This window comes from Setaria italica, chromosome VI, assembly GCF_000263155.2.
Source record: "Setaria italica strain Yugu1 chromosome VI, Setaria_italica_v2.0, whole genome shotgun sequence".
Lineage (NCBI taxonomy): Eukaryota > Viridiplantae > Streptophyta > Magnoliopsida > Poales > Poaceae > Setaria > Setaria italica.
In genome coordinates, this window is record NC_028455.1 from 7,749,904 (window position 1) to 7,774,931 (window position 25,028).

Genomic DNA, 25,028 nt, shown 5'->3' on the forward strand with positions numbered 1-25,028 from the left:
TTGTTTGGGGCAGTAGTGAATGATTCCCAAGGGAAAGGTGTTAGTGTGGTGGCGGAGGACAGCAATCTCCCTCCCTCTGTGATGCACATTGAGGTGGCTACCTAGGAGGTTCAGGTTGTTGGGAACTCAGCCTTGCTGGATAGCAGCTCTGCTGGGAGGATCACCCCTCTTGAGGCGGATGACTTGGCTGAGTTCAAGAAGTTGGGGTTGCAGATGGGAGGTGGAGAGGAGCTGGGTCAATTGATGAGAATGTGATGGACAAAACAATGAAGAGTACCACGTGAAAAAATTTGGAACCAAATGAAGGTAACCATATATCTTTCCTTTCTTTTCCTAACAATGTTGCTGCTGCCAATATCTCAAATCTAGGTGTAACTTTAGGCAATTGCTCTAAGGAAATTTTAGATTCTATTTCTTCACTTAGAATCATAGAACAAAATAGACTTTCAACTAAACTTTCTAGTAAAGTTGTTGAAAATGAAGTTTCAGAGTCCGAGCTCTTGGATAATGATGATGACAATGATTTGGAGAACCTCACTCTTTGTCACTTATGTGGTGATTTGATGGAGGAGGTCATGGACTATGATAGTGATCACCTAAGTTGTGATTTTCAAGCTATCTACAAAAAGAACAAATCAAGAGCGTCTTTTAGAAAGAAAAAAGAGGCTAAGATTAGGATAGTTAATAAATGCAAAAATGGTTTAAAATGAAGGATATCTTTTGGAATAATAGAGGTCTTAGTGACTTGGCTAAATTTAGATTCCTATCAGACACCTCTAGAGAGCAGAAGCTAGACTTCATTGCACTCTTGGAGACCAGTAAAAAAGGTTTCTCTCAAACCTCCCTTAATAACATGTCTGCTGGACAAGACTTCCTTTGGCATTAGACTGAACCTCATGGTAGGTCAAGTGGCATCCTTCTAGGGGTTAATCTAGAAACCTTTGATATTGGAAGTATTGATGAGGGAGATTTCTATGTAAAATTCCATCTCAGAAACAAGGCTGATGGTTTCCAATGGGTCCTAGTAGCTGTTTATGGGGCAGCTCAAGTGGAATTTAAGGAGGCTTTCCTAGCTAAGCTTGTGCAAACCTGTGCAAAAGAAACCTTGCCAATTCTTGTTGGTAGGGATTTTAATATCATTAGAAATCCACAAGAGAAGAATAATGATAAATATGATGATAAATGGCCTTTCTTGTTTAAGGTTGTTATATATGGCTTAGACTTGAGGGAGTTGGAGATGTCTTTCCGAAAATTCACTTGGGCCAATTCCAAATATGTACAAACTTTTGAGAGGTTAGACCGAGTATTAGTGAGTACTGAGTGGGAATCCAAATTCCCTCTATCTAATGTTCAAGCATTGAACAGAGAAATATCATATCACACCCCACTTGTCCTAGATACAGGCAATGGTACACATTCTCGTAGTTAACCGTTGTTCAAGTTTGAGCTTGGATGGCTGTTATGAGGTGGCTTTACTGACTTAGTAATAGGAGTGTGGAACAAGGAAAAAGGGGTGGTACACCGATACAAAATGGCAGTTTAAAATCCGAAGACTTAGACAATTCCTTAGAGGCTAGGCCAAAAACATGAGTGGGAACTATAAAAAAGAAAAGGCTGAAATCATTAGGAAGGTGGATGAATTAGACAAAAAGACTGAAGTTCAAACTTTGAGTAAGGTTGAGCTCGACCTTAAACAATGTCTAAAGACACGCCTAGCTCAATTGCTACAAGAAAAGGAATTAAAATGGTACCAAAGAGCCAAGACAACTAAGTTGTTACATGGCGACTGCAATACCAAATATTTTAAACTTGTAGCGAACGGAAAACATAGAAAAACAAGGATTTTTCAGCTTGAACAAGAGGAAGGGCTGATAGAAGGTGATGAAAAACTAAAGAGTTACATCACCAGCTATTATAAAGGCCTCTTCAGGCCCCTGAAAGAAACAATTTCTCTATAGTGGAATCTATTAGGGATGATATTACACAGGTTTCTAAGGTGGAAAATGGCATTCTTACCTCTACCTTTATGGAAGAAGAAGTCAAAAATGTGATCTTTCAAATGGAACCTAATAAGGTGCCGGGACCGGATGGTTTCCCCGCCGATTTTTACCAAACTTTTTGGGAAGTAATCAAAGGAGACCTAATGGCCCTCTTCCATGAATTTCACAAAGGTGATCTACCTCTTTTAGTCTTAACTTTGGTAATATAACCTTATTACCAAAACAAAAGGAGGCAAAGCAAATACAACAATTTAGACCTATCTGCCTTCTAAATGTGAGTTTCAAGATTTTTACCAAGGTCATGTCAAATAGAGTGGCTCTAGTAGCCCAGAAGATCATTAAGCCATCTCAAACTACTTTCATGACTGGTAGAAACATTATGAAAGTAGTTATTTTACATGAGACCATTCATGAGATGAACAGGAAAAGGTTGGATCGTTTGATTCTAAATTTAGATTTTGAAAAGGCTTATGACAAGGCCAATTGGGCTTTCCTTCAACAAATGTTGAGGACGAAAGGATTTTCACCTATATGGTGCAAATGGATTGACCAAATTGTTAGAGGGGGCAGTGTAAGTATTAAGGTGAATGATGAGATCGAACACTACTTTCAATCCAAGAAAGGACTTATTCAAGGAGATCACCTCTCACCAATCCTTTTCAATCTAGTTGCTGATATGTTGGCAATACTCATTGAAAGACCCAAGGTAGATACTAAATTTTGTGGAGTTGTTCCGCACCTGGTGGATGATGGCCTTTCGATCCTCCAATATGTGGATGATACTATCCTTTTTATGGAACACAACCTAGAACATGCCAAAAACCTTAAACTAGTATTAAGTACCTTTGAGCAGTTGTCGGGTCTTAAAATCAATTTCCACAAAAGCGAAATCTATTTGTATGGAGAGGCCAAAGAATTTGAGGATGAGTATGTTACTATCTTTGGGTACAAATCAGGGAATACCCCTTTCAAATACCTTGGCATTCCTATGCATCATAGGAAACTATCCAATAAGGATTGGATCATGATCGAGGAGAGATTCCAAAAGAAGCTTTCCAGCTAGAAAGGAAAACTTCTTTCAGTAGGAGGAAGGCTAGTCCTAATAAATTCAGTTTTGACTAGTTTAGCCATGTATATGCTCTCCTATTTTGAAGTGCCTAGAGGTGTGCTTCGCAAGTTAGACTACTATCGCTCGCGGTTCTTTGTGCAATGCGATGAACATAAGAAAAAGTATAGACTCACTAAGTAGTGCATCCTCTGTAGGCCTAAAGATTATGGTGGGTTAGGCATTCAAAACATAGATATCCAAAATAAATGTCTTTTGAGCAAGTGGTTATTCAAACTAATCAATGAGGAAGGAATTTGGCAAAACCTTCTAAAAAGGAAGTACTTGTCAAATAAGACCTTAACCCATGATAAAAGATAACCAGGTGATTCCCATTTTTGGTTCGGACTTATGAAAGTTAAAGATCAATTTTTGAAATGTGGCTCATTTCAGGTCCATAGTGGTACCAAAATTAGATTTTGGGAGGACACTTGGATCAGGGATAAACCACTTGGAGCCACATACCCTTCCCTATATCACATTGCAAGGAAAAAGACGCTATTGTGGCTCATGTGTTAAGTACTACACCACTGAATATTTCCTTCCGTAGAGCATTGGTTGATGTGAACATGAGGGCATGGCATGATCTTGTGTCAAAAGTAGTGCTGATTTAACTTACCCATGACAGAGATACTTTTGTTTGGAACCTACATAGTAGTGGTATATTTTCAGTCCGCTCTATCTATAGATCTATGATACAGTGTGGAATTGTTCTCTGGTGGAAAAGTGAGCATTAGTCCCAGTTGGAGAGAGTCATATCTTTCCAATATCCAACCGGAACTAACCTTTCGGGACTAAAGGTCCCCCTCTTTAGTCCCAGGTCACTAAACCAGGACTAAAGACCCTCTTTAGTCATGTTTGGTAATACAAACTGGAACTAAAGGGGCCTCCATGCAGGCGCATGCACGTGGCCCCTTTAGTCTTGGTTGGTATTACCAACCGAGACTAAAGACCTTTTTTTTACCCTGAATTCTTTTCCAGATTAATGATAATTGTTGCTTCACTTATATATATATATATATATATATATATATATATATATATATATATATATATATATATATATATATATATATATATATATATATATATAATTAATTATAACTACTATATATACAATTCCTAAGATATTATACACGTCAGACACACGCGCGCGCGCGCGCGCGCGCGCGCGTACGTGCGCGTGCGCATGCGTACGAACCTACCCTCATGGTGTTGCTCGATTGTAATAAAATTATCCTTTGGGGATTTATCGCCTCGCGAGAGAGAGAGCGAGAGAGTGGCCTCTTGAGATTGCTAAAAGCCTTTCCCTTCTCCGAGAGTTCTTCGCGAATCTGCCACATCTGGCACTTAGGAAATATGAGAATGTACACGACAATTAAATAAAGGGAGCCTAGAAAATGGATAATAATTATAGGTTTATTTTACCGTACAGTTAATATCATCCGATTAGCCACCTTGTCCCCTCACGAATGGTGTATGGTACTCCCAGACGTTAGTAATCCCCCTAAATTATTCCCTTGTTCTTGTCTCAAGCACTTGTATTGAATGTAAGTTTTTCTTTGAATTCACCCTGTGAGTCTTATGGAATCGTTTCCATGCATTGCAAAATTAAATAATGAATGATACCGTGTTAGGTGAAAATTTGGGAAACAAACTTTTGCATAGAGATAAAGGTCTAGAATTATTACAAGTTAAGTATGTCTTGAATGTATTGGTACTCATCATTTGGTTTCCTCAATGAATCAAACACAATAACATTACTTTGATCAATCATAATTATAAGGAGAATCTAGTAAAAACTGCATACATAAATGTTCATATTAGAACTAACCAAAATTAATTAGGTAAGGAAAGGAAAATAAAAATAGATGGTACCCACACTTACTTAAAGTTGTAAGCAGTAGTATGTATTGCTTGTAATTCTATTGCTCCAAGAATTTGTATATTTGGTGCTTGCCTAACTCAAAGGGCCATTTAGGTATAGTCTTTTCTGGAGGTGCCAGTTCATCTTGCCCTAGAACTTCAGCAAGCGAAAGACCTGTCTCTGCCATAAACTTAACGACCTTGATTTGTTGTTCTAAAGGCAAAGCTGCTATTTGTTGATTTTCTTGATCTGCTTGCTGATCTTGCTGCCCGAGCTAGGGGACAGTACAACTTGACGACGACTCTCCTCATTTTTTCTCTCCCAAGACTTAACTACCGAACAATCGTAGTTTGATAGTAATTTCTTCTTGACTTCTTTATTCATGCTAATAAAAAACTTTAATTTGGCTCGATCTACTGGCTTAGGCTCCATCTCCTTCGCTTTTCTTTCTACAGTGATTTTTTCAAACCACTCCCTTACATGTGGTTGCGATGCCTCCTCTAATTCCTTAGGAGTCGTATTGCCTACTGGCTTCTTATACACTACTTACACGTATATGCTCGTATTGTATGCATGTCATATATATATATATATATATATATATATATATATATAGATATATAATGATAGTATATGCATAATATTAATTATAACTACTATATATACAATTCTTAGTATATTATACACATCAAACTAGTATTAATACAATTACTATATATGCAATAATTTGTCCTCGTAATTCTTAGGATCATCCCATCGTGGTGTTACACTTCTTAATAGGTTCGGACTTCTTTTTTTCCTTCCTCGGTTCTTTCACCTTTGGCTACCTTGGCTTGGAAGGCAGTGGTTGCGACTTCTTGAAAGGTGTTGCAGGTGCTTCCTTGCTCACACCAGACTTTAGTCCCAGCGCTGCAGACTGTGATCGAGGAAGGGTGTTTTGGTCATCGCCACTCCCGCCTGCAGGATTCAATGGTGCTGGAGACGATGATCGAGCAGGATGTGACGGTCCCGGTGGTGACGATGGTCCTGTAGGTGGATGTACAGGAGATGACGGTCTTGAGTTCTGAGGAGATGGTGGTTGCAGGGGATCTATGCGAAGAAATGATACCTCCTAACCGGGGATGATGATGTTACGTTTGCACCATGGAATGATACCGTGAAATGCATCTCCTAATGTCCTTTCCCCCATCACCTCCTAGGAGGCCAAGCTCTAGGCCTTCATATTTACTATCACAAATCTGCTCCACCCCAATGCTGGACTAGCCAGATGGAATCGCCATGCCATGGTTTGTCTGCCCTAGCAGGATTGATAAAGCACTTTCATACACCGCTTGTGCATATAGGAGAAATAAAGAAGTTATTAAACTCCCAAGGCGTGGATCGATTGAGATAATTGTATAAATTATATATATGTATACCTTAATAGTGAGGTTGCCAAATGGTCTGTATAGCTCACATGAGATGCGCTGAGTGATGTCATCCATGGGGTACCGTTGGCTATCCTACGCAACCACGGGTAAGCTTGGCATGTTCTCATTGGGGTCCCTATGGAAGCACAGCTGCTACGACATTGAGAAGGGCTGACGATGCTGTTGGGATCTAACAGTTCTCTAGATTGGGCCATCTCAGTAACTGCCAGAGCCACTCGCCGATTAATTTCTTCCTGCATTCTTACGTCTTGTTCGTGCACTTTAGCTTCTAACATGCGCCGCCACCTCTACTCTTGTTGCCCCTTTCTTCTCTTCTAGCTTCTGTATGTGTCGATGTCCCTACGGAAAGCATACTTCCATGGAACCACCCTGAAGCCTTGGCAACATCCTGGGTGTTCGGTATTCCTGAGCGCCAAAGTCAGCTCATCGTTCTCTCTATCATGCTTGAACTTTCCTACTTTAGAATCTTCAATGTTTTTGATAAGCTTGAGGGCCTTCTCACATATTGTTTCATTGAAAATAAGTGTCCCATCTTCATGGCTAAGGGTGCCTCCGTGAGTGTAATATCAATTCATCAATCGATCGGGCCAATCAATAGTCGCTAGTACAATACCTCGATCGATTAGGTCTTGTTTGATCTTTCTCCATTTGGGAATTGCACTCCTGTAACCACCTTGCCTTAGACGATGATGGTACCCCTTATTCTAGGCATTACCTAAGTTGACACGAACCTTGTTCGTACTATCTTCACTCCTCTTGTATTCCAGAAATGAGTTTTAGTGATCTCTTAACTTTGGTCAGTCATTAAAATCTGGAGTACAACCCTTCTTGATATAGTTGATATCCAGATTCTTCTTGAAGGTCTGAAATTGGGTTGCCATCTTCTTAAGCGTCCAGTCTTTCACAACATTTTTATCGACGTCGTTAGGAAGTGTGAAGTGTTTCTTGACATCTGCCCATAACATATCTTTCTGTGTCAACGGGAGCATGTATGGATCATCTTTTTTACTGGACTTCCATTCACGAATGCTGATGGGCACGTTGTCCCTTACAATAGCCCCGCATTGACTCAAAAACTTTCTAGCGACTTTTTCGAGAGCAATTGACTGACCCTCTTCTATCATCTCGGTGATGTGAAGCCTTCCCTCCATTATCTTTGTACGACCTCGTGGCTTCTTTTGCTTCATCGATCTAGAGGTATAAAAGTTCAAGATTCGTTAATTTGTATACAGTAATAATGAATATGAAGTTATAGATGGGGTAAATAATAAAAATGATATACACCTCGCCGGAACCTTCCATCACAGCAATGTCTTATTCCCCATTATCATCAACGTCGTGCTCGGGCTCATCATTGCCATCACCGGACATGTTGAGGAACATGTCTGCCTAGCTACCATCATCCTCGGTGTAGGTTCTTGGAATGTTTGAGCCACTACCGCCAGAAATAATCTGCTCCATTATATCTTTCATCATCTTCATCTCCCATCTCAACTAATAATGACATTAGTTATACACACATCTAATCATAGATAAATTAAATTAAAGATTGTATCAAGTAGTACAATTAATATATAAACATCAAATCATAGAACAACCATGAAATAAAAGAAACTTAAACAAAACATATCCTAACTGCTCGTACAACAAATCAACTCTTGGCTAGTAGGAAAAGAAAAATGACAATCTAGTAAACAAACCCATGATTGAAAATATACACTTATACAATTTATTACATGAATTTACATGAAATTAAACATTAAAAAATTTACATGAAATAAATACACATGAATTTCCTAAGCCTTTATAATAATTTTCTACTAATTTCTATAATTTTCTACTATTTTCTTCTAATTTCTATTATTTTCTACTAATTTCTACTATTTGCGCGCATACCTCTTGGTGAGGTAGCAGCGGCCGGGAGGCACGCGGTGATGAGGAGGCTAGGGACGGGGATCTAGAGGTGGCGGAGGTCGGGGACGAGGATGACGTGCGCACGGCAAGCTGCAAGGTGACAAGGAGGAAGCCCGTCGGACGAAGCAGGGGATAGTCGGGCCGAGGACGACGAGGCGGCGCTGGGGCACGTGGCAGCCAACTGGTGGCATTGGGTGGCATCGAGGGTGGCGGCGCTGGCGGTGGAGAGGCGGTCGCGTCGGGGTGTTGGGGTCGCACCGGTGATGGCAGCACGGGAGTGGCGCGACCGGGTCGAAGGATGATGGGAGGCCACGGCCGGGGCGGGCCGAAGGAGGACGACGATGGACGGGCATGGTCGGGGCAGAGGACGATGGAGAGGCACAGGGAGTAGTAGCGTTGGAGCAGGACGAGGCGGCGCAGCACGTCTACGGGGGCCAGCGGTGGATGCGGCGGTCGGGGAGAAGGACGCGACGGCTGGGGCGGAGCAGACGACGTCGACAAGGCGGTGGATCGAGGAGTGAAGTGAGGAGGAAGAAGGGGGCGGAGAAGAGATATTTATACCCCCACCCCTTTAGTCCCGGATGAAGTTGCCAACCGGGACTAAAGGCCCTTTAGGGGGCTTTAAGCGCGGGAGATGAAAAAGGCCTCTTTAGTCCCGATTGGTATTACCAACGGGGACTTTCCAATCGGGACTAAAGGGCCCCTCCTTTTCGTTTCCAACTAGTGCTACAATTGGTTTTGTACTTTTAATTTATATATGTTTTAAGTTGTTTTGTACTGTTATTGTTCAAGAAAATAGAAAATTTACATATTTTGAAAACAAAATTATATTAAATTAGCAAGTATATTTAAAAGAAATTTGAATCAGGCATTAATTCTATACTAGTTTATTAAGTTTATAAAATAATTGTTTTAATACATCAATTGATCAACAAACTCTTCAATTAAATAACTTGAACACGTAAGAATGCAATTGATGTATGTGGTTAAGTTAACATTGCTTATATTGATCGAATAAACGTTCACCATAGAGCATTACAATATAATCAAAAGGTTCTAATGGTCATAGAGCATTACATAAAGGTGCACCATATATAGTGGATTACAATATAATGTTAAAAAAACTTCTTCTTGATGAAAGTTCCTTGATCATGATCGCGGCGTAAGTACGGAGCCTCTTCTTTGGTTAGCATGATGCTTGGGTCAACGTCGACAGTGAATGGAGGCATGCCACCAAACTTATCACAATCATTTGACTGGTCTGTTTTATCCTCGACTACCACGATTTTTCTTTTACCTGGAAGAACTATGTGATGCTTTGGCTCCCATGGTTTTTCTTTATCTTCTAAATTTTTCTTAGGTTTGCTAGACATGTCCTTCACATGGAAAACCTGATGCACATCATTGGCAATGACGACTGGTTCATCATTGTATCCAGTCTTGGTCAGGTCCACTATTGTCATTCCATAGTGATCTTTCATTATGTCACCTCCAGTCAGCTTCACCCATTAGCAACGAAATAGAGGGATGTTCAGCGGTCCATATTCAAGTTCCTAGATCTCCTCTATGAAACCATAATACGAGTCCTTGCCCCCGTTGCTGTCTATTGCCCCCGTTGCTGTCTATGGCATCTATACGGACACCACTATTTTCGTTGGTGCTTTTTTGGTCTTGAGCTCTCGTGTAAAATGTATAACCATTTATCTCGTAACCTTGGAATTTCACGATTGTGCTAGAAGGTCCCCTAGCTAACCAAGCAAGTTGTTCGTGAATCAAGAAGTTACCCATAAGGTGTTGATGCAACCAAGAGGGAAAAGTATCCATGCGATGACGTATAATCCACGCATCGGATTTCGTCGAGTATTGGGAAAATATAATATGCTTGTGTTCCTCGACATATAGAGCCACAAAAGATGATTGTTGTAGAACTGTGAAGTGTGGTTTATGGAATAAATCACTATCATTGCTCAAACTTGATTTCCTTCCAAGGTTGTCCTTTCCCCGTAGCCTCCCCTCGTGGCATGATACTAGAACTCCAATCGAATTAATTGAGTCAATAAAATCAACACAAAACTCAATGGTCTCCTCTGTTCCATATCCGTTGGCGATGCTTCCTTCTGGACGGGCATGATTAAGAACATAGTTTTTTAGACTAATATGAACCTCTCGAAAGGCTACATATTGTGCAGGAATACTGGACCGTGAATAGTAATCTCTTTGACTAGGTGAACTAGGAGGTGTGTCATAATATTGAACAAGGATGGTGGAAATACCAACTCAAAGCTGACAAGACATTGTACCACATCATTACGTAGCTTTAGTAGCTTGGTTGGATCGATTGCCTTCTACGATATCGCATTGAAAAACGCACATAGCTTTACGAGTGCCACTCGTACATTCTCTGGTAGAATACCCCTCAGTGCAACTGGAAGCAGCTGGGTCATTAACATGTGGTAGTCATGAGCCTTTAGATTTGTGAACTTCTTTTCTTTTATATTTATTATTCCCTTTATATTCGAGGAGTAACCAGACGGAACCTTGATACTATTCATGCAGTCAAACATGCTATCCTTCTCTTCCTTACTGACAGTGTAACTGGCAGGACGTAAGTAGTGCTGTCCTTTATCTCTCTTTTCCGGATGTAGGTCATCTCATTACTTCATACGTTTCAGGTCTTGTCATGCTTCCAATGTATCTTTTGAGTTCCCATAACAACCCAAGAAGCCTAGCACGTTCATGCAAAGATTTTTCGACAGGTGCATCACATCTATTGTATTGCGGACCTCTAGGATTTCCCAATAAGGTAGCTCCCAAAATATAGACTTCTTCTTCCACATGGGTGCACGTCAGTTATCGTCGTTCGGAATAGGTTTGCTGCCAAGACCCTTTCCAAAGACTACCCTTATATCCTTTATCATCTCAAATACACGCTTTCCATTATGGTGTGCAGGTATTTTATGATGGTTTGGCGCCCCTTTGAAATGCATCCCTTTCTTTCTTAACGGGTGATTAGCATGAAGAAATTGACGATGATCCATATACACGACCTTCCTATAGTGTTTTAAATACATGTTGTCTGTGTCATCTAAATATTGGGTGCAGATCCGATATCCCTTGTTTGTCTATCATGAAAGGTTACTTAGCGCAGGCCAATCACTAATGGTTATGAACAACAATGCTCATAGGTCAAAACTCTCTTGTTTATCCTCATCCCACACACGTACACCTTCTTCTTCCCAGAGCAATAAAAGTTCATCAACCAATGGTCTTAAGTACATGTCAATGTCGTTGTCAGGTTATTTTGGGTCTTGGATAAGCACCGACATCATAATGAACTTTTGAATCATGTACAGCTAAGGAGGAAGGCTGAACATACATAGGGTCACAGGCCAAGTACTATGACCACTACTCAATTCACCAAATGGATTGAATCCATCAGTACTTAAAGCAAACCTTATATTCCTTGCATCACTTTCAAATTCCGGAAATGCTCTATCAATTGATCTCCATTTGACCCCATCAGCAGGGTGTCTCAGCATGTCATCTTGCTTACGTTCTTCTTTGTGCCATCGCATCAACTTAGCATTCACCTTGTTTCTGAACAAATGCTTCAAACGTGGTATTATAGGGAAATACCACATCACCTTCGCGGAAACTCTCTTCTTGGGAGGCTGCCCCTCAACATCATTAGGATCATCGTGCCTGATCTTATACCGTAGTGCTCCGCACACAGGACAAGCATCCAATTTCTCGTATTCATCACCATGATAAAGGATACAATCATTAGGGCATGTGTATATCTTCTGAACCTCCAACCCTAGAGGACAAACAATATGTTTAGCTTCATATTTTGTGGACGGCAATACATTATTCTCGGGAAGCATGTTCTTTATAATTTTCAATATCCCCTGAAATGCCTTATCGGACACACCATTTTTTGCCTTCCATTGCATCATTTCTTGTGGTACCTAGTTTTTTATGCCCCTGCTTGCAATCTGGGTACAACAATTTTTTATGATCATCTATTATACGCTGCAACTTTTCTGATTCCTTCTCAGTTTCGTAATCTTTTTGTGCATCCTGTAGCACCTGACCAAGATCATCAATAGGGCCGTCTTCTGCAAACTCTTCTTCATTAGCCTCACCTATTGGTGTCTCTGCAAAAGTTTGGCCTACGGCCTAGTCCGAAATATTGTTATCATCCACCTCTTCTTCGTCATCTTCCATTATAACCCCTTTTTCATCGTGTTTGGTCCAAACCAAATAGTTAGGCATGAAACCGTATCTAAACAAGTAGCTATGAAGAGTCCCCTAGGAAGAGTAGTCCTTCTTGTTAATGCATTGGAAGCATGGACAACATATGAATCCCTTCTCTGGCTTGTTGGCTTTGGCCATTTCGAGAAAATAATGCAAGCCATCAACAAACTCCTTGGTCCGTCTGTCCACGTTGTACATCCATTGCTGGTCCATCTGCATCGTATTACATGAAAAATGGACATAAGTCTTCGTATTAGATAAAGAACTTGATCAATATTGATAATTTACACCAATCAACATTCATAAAAATAAAAAAATTCATATGAAAATTACACCAATCAACCTTCATATCATTCACTAGGTCGACAAAAAGAAAAATGCTAGAATTCTGGAACAATACAATAAAGATGTGTGTGTGTGTGCACACACATATACACACTAAAGATTACAGACGCTCCATAGTGGACTCCACATAGTCAATAATCCTAAAATAATGATCCAACATAGCAGAATGTTTGCCCTCCAAGCCATCTCTGCACATGACTCAATCTTCTTCGAAGTCTATGGAGAATCACCTCGGCTCCTCCAGTACCAGAAAATAATGGTACAACAGAAGATCTTCGAGTCCTCATACTCTGGCTGAATATCATAAAAGAATCTTGAAATAATTATCCAAACATCTTTTGGAGCAAGTGCCACATTTTCATAATACAATTATGGTGGCACAATAGCCTGTCCAAGCAAAAAGATCTGTTCACTGAGCATGGCCCATTTTGGCAAGCTAAAACCAACCAAAAACCAATGGGTCAAGATCAGTGAACAAATCTCTGCCTGAACAGGCTATTGGCCCCATACTTCTATTATGAAAATATAGCTCCAAAAGGTATTTGGAAAACTATTTCAAGATTCTTTTAGGATATTCAGCCAGAGTTTGTGGACTCAAAGTTCTTCTATTCTACCATTAATTAAGGATTCTTAACTCCGTGAATTCCACTATGGAGCGTCTATAGTCTTTAGTGTATCTTTGTTGTCCTGTTCCACAATTCTACCATTAAGTTGACTGGTGTAATTTTCATATCACCTTAATTTAACATGCAAAGTATCCACAATAACCAAATTCTATTTTTTACACCTACAATTTATTTACCTCTGTTTTATTGCAATGACTAAATATTAAAAACACATTTACTCTATTTTTTCTCATACCTAATATTGTTCAAGATATTTATCTAATATGAATCATATATAACAAGCAAGCTATCCATCAAATTCTAGCTCAAAAACATGTATAAATAAATAATCCTCTCCATTCTCCCTCATTTAAAAAACTCATTTTTCTCTATCTCTAAAGCATAAAACAAAGCATAATAATAATAAATGAAGGATGAAGTAGCTAACATTTACAACACTTTGGATGAGTGAAATACCCAGGAAATTGAAGAAAAAAAATTGGGCGGCACCTCCCTAAGGTTGCTTGGTTGCTATGGAGAAGGAGCCTGAAGCTCTCGGTCTGAGTGGCTCAGGCTCGGGGAGGAAGAAACTGACTTTTATAGGCAAGGCATTTAGTCCCGGTTGGTAACACAAACCGAGTCCCGGTTTGTGTTACCAACCGGGACTAAATGCCCCACCAGAATCCATCGTCTTTACTATCCGTTACAACCGGAACTAAAGAGAGATCTTTAGTCCCGATTGATATTACCAACCGGGACTAAAGCTCCTGTCATCGGTGGTGGCTGGTGGTGGCTATTTGACTTGGGACTAAAGCTCCTTTAGTTCCGAGTCAAAAAAACGTCGATACATATTACGCTGAATGGAAGGTCTATTCTCCACCGGTGGTTCCGTATAAATGCCCAATCTGGAAACTTAAAATAACCTGAAAATCAAAAATTTTCTTTGGTACCTTCGTAAGGGGGTTATATTGACCAAAGATAATCTTGCAAAACGAAATTGGCAAGGTAGTCTTAAATGCTGTTCTCGTAACTCTCTTGAAACTGTACAACATTTGTTCTTCGAGTGCCATTTCTCTAGATTCATTCGGAATACCATTTATATAACTTTTGGAATTCAACAACCATCTAGCATCTTTGAATATGTTTGGCTCCTGGTTTAATGGTATTCAGCCTAAGCTCAAGAGCAGAATTTTAGTGGGTGCAGCAGCAATCTGTTGGACAATTTGGTTGAATAGAAACGAATGGTATTCAACGGTGGCAAATCTAACACCTTTTTGCAGGCATATTGGATTCGAACTTGGTCTTTGCTGCATAAAGACGACAAGATAAGAGCATGCTTCAAGGAGGGTTGTAGACTCTTGGAGACTGCTATGAGATCTTTGCTAAGTTTGGCTGGAGGTTTAGAAATAGAATTGGTGCATAAGGCATTATTCGATGTTCTAAGACTTTGTGTTTTTTCTTATTTGCTACTGTCCCTCGTATGAGGTTTGAGCTTAAGAGCTCCGTATTGTATCGGACGGCTGTGTACACTTTTCAAAGGTGTAGAGGCTGGAACCTTGTTTCCATTGTCTAAAAACAAAATTTGAGGTGGACTTGCGACTGCTTGCAAGTGTTCGGACAACCAACATCAATGTAAAAGACCATGGATTCAAAGAGAGACACCATAGGATATGGTTCAATATTTGTACCACTAAGAGAGTGGAAAAGGATGAACAAGGAGAAAGGTAGGATATTAGGCTAGACATTGCCACGGAGGTGGAGTACTACCTCTGTTCTGCAATATTTGTCCATAGCATACTATATGCTGAGAACACAGAAATAGTGTAAAGAAAAGGTCAATATGAAATGACCATCCATTCTCGAATTAAATATTATAATACAATAATCATTTTGATATTTTAATTAGGGTAACATGTGGAAATATTGCAATAAATATTCCTTTGATATTTTCATGGACAAACATTGTAAAAAAAAATTCCTGCGGAGACCATGGACAAACGTCCTAGAACAACGAACCAACTTATATAATAGTCTCCACAAGGACAGAATAAGTGAAGGGGATTTACATGTTTTATAGTTTAAGAAAAAGAAAGAAAGTAGAGAGGCGATGAGGACTGCATGCTTGTGCTTTTCTTCTGCATTCTTTTTTGAGATGAGTGTGCATTCCCTACGCTTGTTTTGCGTGAGAGCAAAACACTCTGGACTACCAAGCTCGGATCTATTTATAGCAATTGTGTACGTACACGCGTTGGTCGTTAGTTGAACAAGATGAAGATTTTTCATTAAAGAAAAGCTGGACAACGATGTTCGTGGCATGCCGTACGTCCATGCCTGGCTTCCTTCCTTCGGCCGCCCATAAATACATGCCCAGCGGCAACATCGATCGCAACACACACACAAACATCCCTCGGTCGATCAACAAACAAGTAAGGTTACACGAACCAATAGCTCTTTAGCTCGCCACCAACAATGGCCTGTAGATCCTCCATCCTCCTAGTGGCGGCGCTGGCAGCGCTACTGGCCGTCGGCTCGTGCGGCTCTGCACTTACCTTCAAGACCAGCTCGGGCTGCAGCGCCACCCGCCTGGTCCTCATCCCCAGCACCACCATTTAGGACGTGGAGGTAAAGTAGAAGGGCGCTAACGACTTCTCGGAGCTTAAGGAGGCCCGCTGGCACCTGGACACTCGACAGCATCGCTTCACCACTAAGTCCGGCAGCTACCGCGTCGTCGATGACACCATCCGGCTCCGTATACAAGACCAGCCTCCAGGTCATCCCCGCAACCCACTAGCTTTAAGGCCGGCTCTGTCTACAAGACCAGCCTCCAGGTCTGAACAAGACTGGACGTGCACGCTCTAGATTTTGATGGGAATTATATTGACCTCTAAATAATTTTTCAAGATTTATCAGGCCAGCTAGCCAATATTTACCTTTTCTATGATTATTTTGTGGGAACACGCCATCACTGAAGAAATGAACTGCATGTCCTTCCTGCGCATTGCAAAGTTTGGATGCACCTGTATGCCCAAATCAATAAAGTTATTTTTTAATCATTTTTCGTATGTCAGAAATGTTGTTAAGGTCGCATTTACGCTTGTGATCGATTTTTTCGAAGAAATTACACGCACTGTTCAATAGAACATACTATATGACCTTAAAGTAATGTTTCCTTCGAAACATATTATGCAAGAGTTCTTTTCATTTTCTTGAAAAGCAACAGTTGGACATGTTAGCCTATTATACTATATTTGGTAATTTTCATGAATTAGTCGTGCTGGGAATATGTAGTTTATATTATCTGTTTGAGGAGCACTAACCCCGGCCAAGTGCTTGGCTGAGCACTGAGTTCGGACTAGCCAGTGATGTGGTGGGGAGATGCTGGACCGAGAGGAGGAAGCAAGGAGCAAGAGGTGGATGAACGGGCAGGTTGTACTGATGAGATGAGAGACTGTAGATGGGCCAAAATGAAACATCTAAGGCCCTTGGTTCACTCCCAAATCCCAACTTTGGCACTATGCAAAAAAGAAGATTCTCCATCATATCAAACTTGCGGTACATACATGGAGTACTAAATGTAGACGAAATTAAAAACTAATTGCATAATTTTGTTGTACTTTGTGAGACGAATCTTTTGAGCCTAATTAGTCAATATTTGAACAATAATTCACAAATACAAACGAACGCTACAGTGTTGCTACAGTAATTTTGACACCCCAAAGTTGAGCAACTAAACAAGGCCTAAGCTACATGTCCTCCCCACGCATTACTACCGACCGATATGGTTACATAAATTTGAATATGTTCGTTTATTTAGATTTCTTTTGGAAAGAAATATATATTTGATCTACCTTCATTGTTCAGACTGCACATTTCATTTTTCAACGTTTGGATACACGTATGCCCAAATCAATAAAGTTCATTTATCAGTTTAGCATGTCAGAAATGTTGTAAAGGTCGCATTTACACTTGTGATCGATATTTCTCCCTAAAGGAATACACGCATTGTTCAATAAGACATATTATCTCTACTCTTATGGTTGACTTTTTTACTCAAATTTTAACCAATAATATTTATTTAGTCAGTCATTTAAATAAATTTAAATGAGAGCCACCTGTAATATTGGGTCATGATATCACGAGATGGACTAAAATATTGTAGGGAGCCGAATGGGCCAACGTATGAGCTTGTGTTAGGAAAGTAAACGGGCTTATGTGTGTAGTAGACTCGCGAGCGGCAGGCAGGCCTTTAAGATGGAGTCCAAAGGGCCTGCCTCGGCGTCTGTCTCTGGTGGCCACGAGCAGCCCAGTTGCGCAACCTTCTTTGATTTTCTTCCTTCGGTTTGCTACGGAGACAGACCACAGACCAACTTATTCCATTGGCCATTGCTGACTTGCATCATCACAACAAATGTAGGAAAATATGCGAATACAACCAAATGAGCTCGTATGTCATTGTGAAGAATACATGCAAAGTTGCAAAACATTCTAAGGTGTGAATACACACAGCACAACACACTGAATACCCTGATAATAGTAAATAAAGAAGATGTCAGAAGTCAGCTGTTAGTTTCTTAAAAAAAAAGAAGACGTCAGCTGTTCGGTTTTTGAGAACCCGAAAGCAGTATGCTCACTTTCTTTTTTCAAAAAAACCTTTGTGCTCACAATAATCCTTGGGACAATTTAAAACATGTGTATGTGTATGTGAAAAGATGTGCACTTTTTGCACGGTTCTAAACTCCGTTGCAGTATTAGCTAGTGTATTACTGAGCTCACAGGTGACTCCAATGCCCTAGCTAATCATGTACATACAGCGGATGGAGAGTTCGTCGTCGTTGCCTCGTTGGACATGTTCTCTTCTCCAACTCAGTGCATGATGAAAGGAGTATCTCTCCTCCTGCCCTAACAAATTTTTTTACGAACGGAGAGCGAAAGTATTATGCGATTTTCTTTAAATAAAATAAATATTAAGCAGGGCAGGGAGCACGTTGATGGAGCTTGGCGCGAGGCACGGCGAGGACGACGACCAGCATATAGGTCCCGGCCGGGGCATGCACTGCACTTAGCCACTCAAACTTACTATTAGGGCCTCCTTAGAGCAACTCCAGCGATAGTCCCTAAATCAGGCCCCCTACTTCCTAAGTAGGGGCTCTCTCAATTTTTTAGGGGCTCATTTTCTACACTCAACTCCAGCAAAGGCCTCTAAATCTTAACCCCTATTTATTTTTCCTTCTATTTTCACATATTCTCCATATATATGTGCCCTTCGTATCACTATAATTCAAATGTAAATATTTCTAAAGCATAGCAATGAACCACATTCAAAATCACAATTTCAAACATGAAAATTTAAATTCAAATTTAAATATGGTCAAACTACAAATAACCGTACTAGCTAGAACCATGAAGTGCCCACAAATGCTCCACAAGATCATCACGAAGTCTCTCATGCACTCGTGTATCCTTAATCTCCTGATGTATCTTGAGGAACTCCTCAAGAATGAGAGGATCGCGTCGTTGGTACTCCTCCGGCCTCAGTACCTCACCACCATCTTGATCATAGTCGTAATCCTCTTTTTCATCTCTCTCATTTTCAATGATCATGTTATGCATGATAATAGCAGCGGTCATTATATACCAGAGAGTATCCTTATCCCAAAATCTAGCAGGCCCCCTCACCATGGCAAAGCGCGCTTGTAGAACACCAAATGCTCTCTCCACATCCTTCCTCACCGCTTCTTGTGCTTTTGTGAAATGGACTTTCTTATTGCCTTGTGGACTCCTATAGCTCTTCACAAAAGTCGCCCAAGAAGGGTAGATCCCATCTGCAAGATAGTATCCCATGGTATACTTGTTACCATTGAGCATGTACTCAACAGGTGGTGCAGTCCCTGAAGTTAGCCTTTGAAATAATGGTGATCTCTGCAAGACATTGATATCATTTAAAGAGCCCGGTAGACCAAAGAAAGAATGCCAAATCCATAAATCCTTAGATGCAACAGCTTCAAGTATCATAGTTGGCCCATCCACATGCCCTGAATACTGCCCTTTCCAAGCTGTTGGGCAATTCTTCCACCTCCAATGCATACAATCGATGCAACCGAGCATGCCAGGCCATCCCCTCTTAGTGTTAATGGCCAACAATTTTGCAGTGTCCTCAATAGTAGGTGGCCTCAAGTATTGCTCCCCAAACACCTCAACCACAGCCTGCACAAAGTGGTGAAAAGCCTCTACCATGGTGCTCTCAGCAAGCCTCACAACTTCATCCATTGAATCAGCTGGAACATCATATGCCAGCATGCGAAATGACCCAAACACCTTCTGTAATGCAGTGGCACCGAGAAGACCTGTTGCATTTGGTTTCTGCCTAAAGTAGTCATCATGTGCCTCCACACCATCCACGATACGCAAGAAGAGATCTCTCGACATTCTGAACCTCCTCCTGAAAAATGTTGCATTGTATATTGGAGGATCTGCAAAATAATCAGCCACAATGCGCAGATTGCCACTAGACATGTCCCTCGGAACTACCTCACGTCCTGGGACTGAACCACGACGCTTCTTCTTGTGTCTCTCATAGTCCATGTCGGCAAGCATAAGAATTACAATGAGGTCATCATCGTCTGACTCCTCTTCTTCTTCCTCCTCCTCTTCCTCTTCCTCCCACCATTGAGCAATGAGGTCATCGTCATCGGAGAAGACCATCTACAATATTGCAAAATTGTCAGGTTCAAATAAGAAAACACAAAAATGGTGGTTGGCAATATCTAAGAATTATACATTTGAATCTTAGAAAATAATAATTTGTTCTCACTGCCTAGTCCTGATTAGGTGCTACATGTTGCCTAACCTCCTGCCTATCATCTAAACTTTATAGAACAATAATCAGTACCATGAAAGCAAACATGGTACTGCCATCAGACCTGGAAAGAAGAATTGCACAGCTTACTTTTAAAAAGAATAACTGCAGAGACACAAACATCAGGAATCACACATAAATGATATGGAAATTAACAAGATGAGACAAATGTTAGTTTGATGGCCCATGCCTCATCCTTGCAGGAAGCCTGGGTGAGGCTGGCACTCCTACACCACAGGGCATCAATCAGACTGCAGCTCCGGTTGGTGCCTGAATACTGATGTTACAATCAGTAATACTCTGCAGAGGCATGCCTACAAGTTACCAGCACCTAATCCTAAAAAAAAGTTACCAGCACCTGGAATCAGAATCGTTCAAGTCCTGAAAAAATGGACAAAAGGAGATTCCAGAAGAAAAAATCGCGTATCATCACAAATAGTTGCAAAATTGAGATAAAGCAAATTACTAATCGCGTATGCATGGATGCAATGTAATTACAGAGTGTTGGATAAGCACTGTATCAAGAGGCCAATCAGCAGCCAGTAGCAGAGATGCTCGTCACCTAGCCAGGACAAACAACTCTCTTTTCCTCCTGCAATCAACCTTACGCAGGCCATCAAGCACGCACACACACTCATGGTCAAAAAGGCTGCTGGTCTCGTGTCCGTCCACAAGCTGAGAGCATCGATCCGCGCGTGACTCTTGGATACGGATCAGCGCGAGGAGAACGCAAGGAATGGGAGTTTGGATGGGAACGGGTCGAATCAGATTACTCACTTGGGCGCGACGAACTCCCGCGAGCAGATCAAGAAACCCTGGATCTTATCCTCCTCACGACCTAGCGCGGTCTTGGTGGGGGAAAAGAGACGAAGAGGGAAGGAGGCGGTGCGGGTCTGGGCGCTGGATATATGGAGGTGGTGGTGGGCGGCGCGAGCAAGATGGAGGGAGGCGAGCGGACTGCCGCGCGGGGGAGGGACGGGCGCGGAGTTTTCTGTTCCGCGCCAAAATAACCGTGGATGGGGGCTGCGGAGGGACCCTCCAGGGCTGGGGGGTGTGGGAGGGAATTTGGAGGCCTCCCTAAAATGGGGGCTCTAGTAGGGGTCCTGCTGGACTTTATTTTTTTTACTTAGCCTCCTAATTAGAAGTAGGGGCTCTATTTAGGGGGTCTGCTGGAGTTGCTCTTATCAAAACAAAAACTTACTATAGGGCCTGATTGGTTGGGCTACTAAAAGTGCCAAACCAAAATCAGGGCAAGTCCAATAATTTTGGCGCTTGCTTGGTTCAAATCCAAAAACCTGGCGTGCTAAAGTTTCTGGACACAAGTTTCAGGACACATCGGTGATGTGTTAGCTTACCCATGTGTTTAGCTGTCCCTGCCAAACTCCCATATTCCCTTCCCTACTAATTTGCGCTCTCGTCCTCTCCCTATCGTCTCTCTTCTTGCAGCCGCCAGCCAACCCGCCATCATCTCCTCTCCTTGAGTTCTCCGGAGTTCCACCACCACCCAATTTTGGCATGATTTTGGCAGGCAAATTTTAGCATGACTATGTTTTGTCCTGCCTCAATTTGGTATGGCAAATTTTGATGCCCAACCAATCAGACCCATAGTATATTTGATAATTTTCACATAGGGTAAATCCAGGCATACAGCTTAAGAGGGCCATCTTCTTTCCCTTCTTTCTATCCTTTTTCTTTCCTCTTTCTCCTCAAAAATATAGGGGGCTCCATTATTTGTGAAGAGGGGGCTTGAGCCCCCCTATGCACCCACTAGATTCGTCATTGTTTTCATAGATTCATCATACATGAACACAACTAAATGAGCTCGTGTGTCATATTGAACTGTGAAGAATACATATAAAGTTGCAAAATATTCTAAGGTACTCTCTCCATCCAGAAAAGAATGTAATTATAGTTATGCATTTGGACAAGTACTTGTTAGAACTAGTAGATCGAACAAGATATGTGAATACACGCAACGCACCGAATACCACGATGAATAAAGAAGAAGGTGCCAGGTGCCAGCTGTTAGTTTCTTTTTTCTCTTTAAAAAAAAGAAGATGTCAGATGTTATGTCTTTGAGAACCCGAAAGCATGCAGTACCTTTGTGCTCGCTTTCTGCAATAATCCTTGGGACGATTTAAAACATGTGTATATGAAAAGACTCAAAGAGCTAGTATCTCTCTCCTCCTGCCCTAACAACTTGTTTTTATGTACGGAGCGAAAGTATTATGCGATTTTCTTTAAATGAAAAGAATACTAACCATTAAGCAGGGCAGGGAGCACGGTGATAATGGAGCTTGGCGCGAGGCACGGCGAGGACGACGACCAGCGTATAGGTCCCGGCCATGCACTGTATCTGTATGCATGGTCTCGTCGTTAGCGTACGTTGGTCTCGCAGAAGGCCGGCATCGCTCGGATGCAGAACCTGGTCCGCGACCGCGACGCATGCTGCTGGCGCGGCACCTAACAACAACGAACAAGAAGCTAACATTTCTGGCACACAATAAGTGCCCAGCGAGCTACAAACAAACAAACATGCTGTTGGCTGTTGCCGCACGCCGTGATGTGTGTTTTCTTCCTCGCTCGCTCGCTCGCTCACGAGACATGGCAGGATATGCCAGTGGACGCAGTGAAGATTGAAGAAGCTAAGGACGCGCGGGGGCAGACGGGCAGTAGCGCAGGTGCAGACGTGCAGTGCAGGGGCAGCAGTGGCGGTCACTCACGGAGTGCCCTGCGCCCGTGAATCGCTCGACTGGCTGCGGCAGCCGGCAGCGCAGGGTGCAGGGCAGCGATCGATGTGGCCGGATGGATGGAGTCGTCGTACGTGACACGCACGGTATGCAGTGGCACTGTCACATCATGCATGCATTATATTGCACTGCATTTGCATGCCAGGAAAACGTACGCGATATATCGCATCGCTGCCAAAAGAAAAAGGAAAAGAAAACTGGTGCGCTAGCACTGCACGCTGCTAACGAACATGGTGCAGTGCGCGCATAGAGGTGGTAGCGGAAGCGGCGCAGCGTGCAATGCCCATTGCTTGCCCGGTGCCGGGCAAACAGGGGCGCGCGGTCACCCACGCTGGATGGGCAGGGCATGGCGGCATGCGATATAGCGTAGCGGCATGGGAGGTAGAGCTGCAGAAAGTGAGCGAGCGAGGGGAGAAGCGATACGACAAAAAGGGTTAGGCTTGACGGGGGATTTGACCGGATTAGAAAGCCAGTAGTAGGTGTAGTAGCAGCATGGGAGGGCGAGAAAACAAACATTGCCGGCGTGCTCTGGCCCATCCGTTCGGAATCCCGACGCCGGCAAACAGTGCCTGCGTGCACCGCACCGGGGGCGGCACTCTAGGCAGGATTGGTGCTCGGCCCGACGCGCGCGGCACATGCACATTGCCGTTAATCATCTGCTGCTGCTAGTGGTAGTAGCGGTGCTTGGTGGTGGCTAGACTTGTTATGCCGAAAGGGCAGTTGTTGTTGGACGTACGGCCAGAGAATAGTGCTTGACGAAAAACTGTAATGCAATGCAATGCAGGATCACTGAACAGCGGGAACCTGTAACGGCGTCGAGGCCGGGCAGCGGGCAGCCCAAGTCCAAGCGGCAGTCAAGCATGCAGCCGCAGCAGAGCGGCATCGATGGCAACACGAGAGGCGGCAGTCAGGCTGTCGGGCTGCTTGGGTTGCCGCCACCTCCGTTGTGAATCATTTATTCGCGATCAACCGAAAGTACCTCACACTCTTTCATCATGACCATCGACGGTGGCAGCCCCGGCAGAACCGGTCCGGCACCGGCTGCGGCCCCGGCCCCGAGCAAGTGGCCTAAAAGGCGTGCGGCAGCATCGACCGGACGCGCCCGCCAGCACCAGGCAGCAGCGGAGCACGCCAGCATCCCTGCGGACGCGGCGCCGACCGCCTGTCTGCGCCCTTGCGGCTGCGGCGGCGCCCTCTCGCTCAGGCTCCAGCGGCAAGTGGAGGCCACATCCTCCGGCCCACGCTCCTGCAGCAAGCGGCGGAGGCATCAGCCGTTCGCCGCACCTGTGGTGAGCCGTGGCATGCCCGCAATGGGGAGCGGCAGCACAAGCCTCCTCCGGCCTCCCCGCGATGATACCGAGGGCGGCGGCGGCGGCGGCAGTTACCAGTCATGGGTCGATAAAATTGCTACCTCCTAACAAAAGACCCTCTGCATTTACACATATTTTGCGCTGAAATTTAATTGAGTTTTTTTTTCTGAGTCTACGTAATCCTATTTTAGTACCTTACTTTAACAGTATTCGTATAGTAGAGTACTTTTACTCCTATGTAATTGGTTATTAGACCAGAAATCTATATCAATCTTGTTACTTTGGCAATTCAATTAAATTGCATTTTAACATATGAATTCTCTTAATTAAGTATTACTTAATTAATGATGGATTCTATGAAAAATAATCAATGCATATCTTGGATAATTTATTTTGGGATTGAACATAAGGTGATAGAGTCTTAGACATCAGCTGCAATATGTTCATTTTTAATATATTAGCCCAGAGACCACGTCTACTGCAGCGATATATTCGCCCATTACTGAGAGGTCTGCATCATGATTTAATGATTACCTACAAAGTGTTCTTCCAAGTAAATGTTTGGGAATTGTAAAATGCTCTTTCATTA

The 25,028-nt window shown here is 42.5% G+C and overlaps 1 protein-coding gene across 1 annotated transcript; it reads right to left on the reverse strand.

Moving 5' to 3' along the window:
- Positions 1-18,911: 18,911 nt before the first annotated feature.
- Positions 18,912-24,012, reverse strand: LOC101758578. Its single transcript, XM_004974451.1, has 4 exons — positions 23,866-24,012; positions 22,765-22,842; positions 20,413-20,484; positions 18,912-20,225 (listed from the first exon to the last, which is right to left on the reverse strand). Exons 1-4 carry the CDS (start codon positions 24,010-24,012, stop codon positions 18,912-18,914), a joined length of 1,611 nt encoding a protein of 536 aa, XP_004974508.1.
- Positions 24,013-25,028: the final 1,016 nt, after the last annotated feature.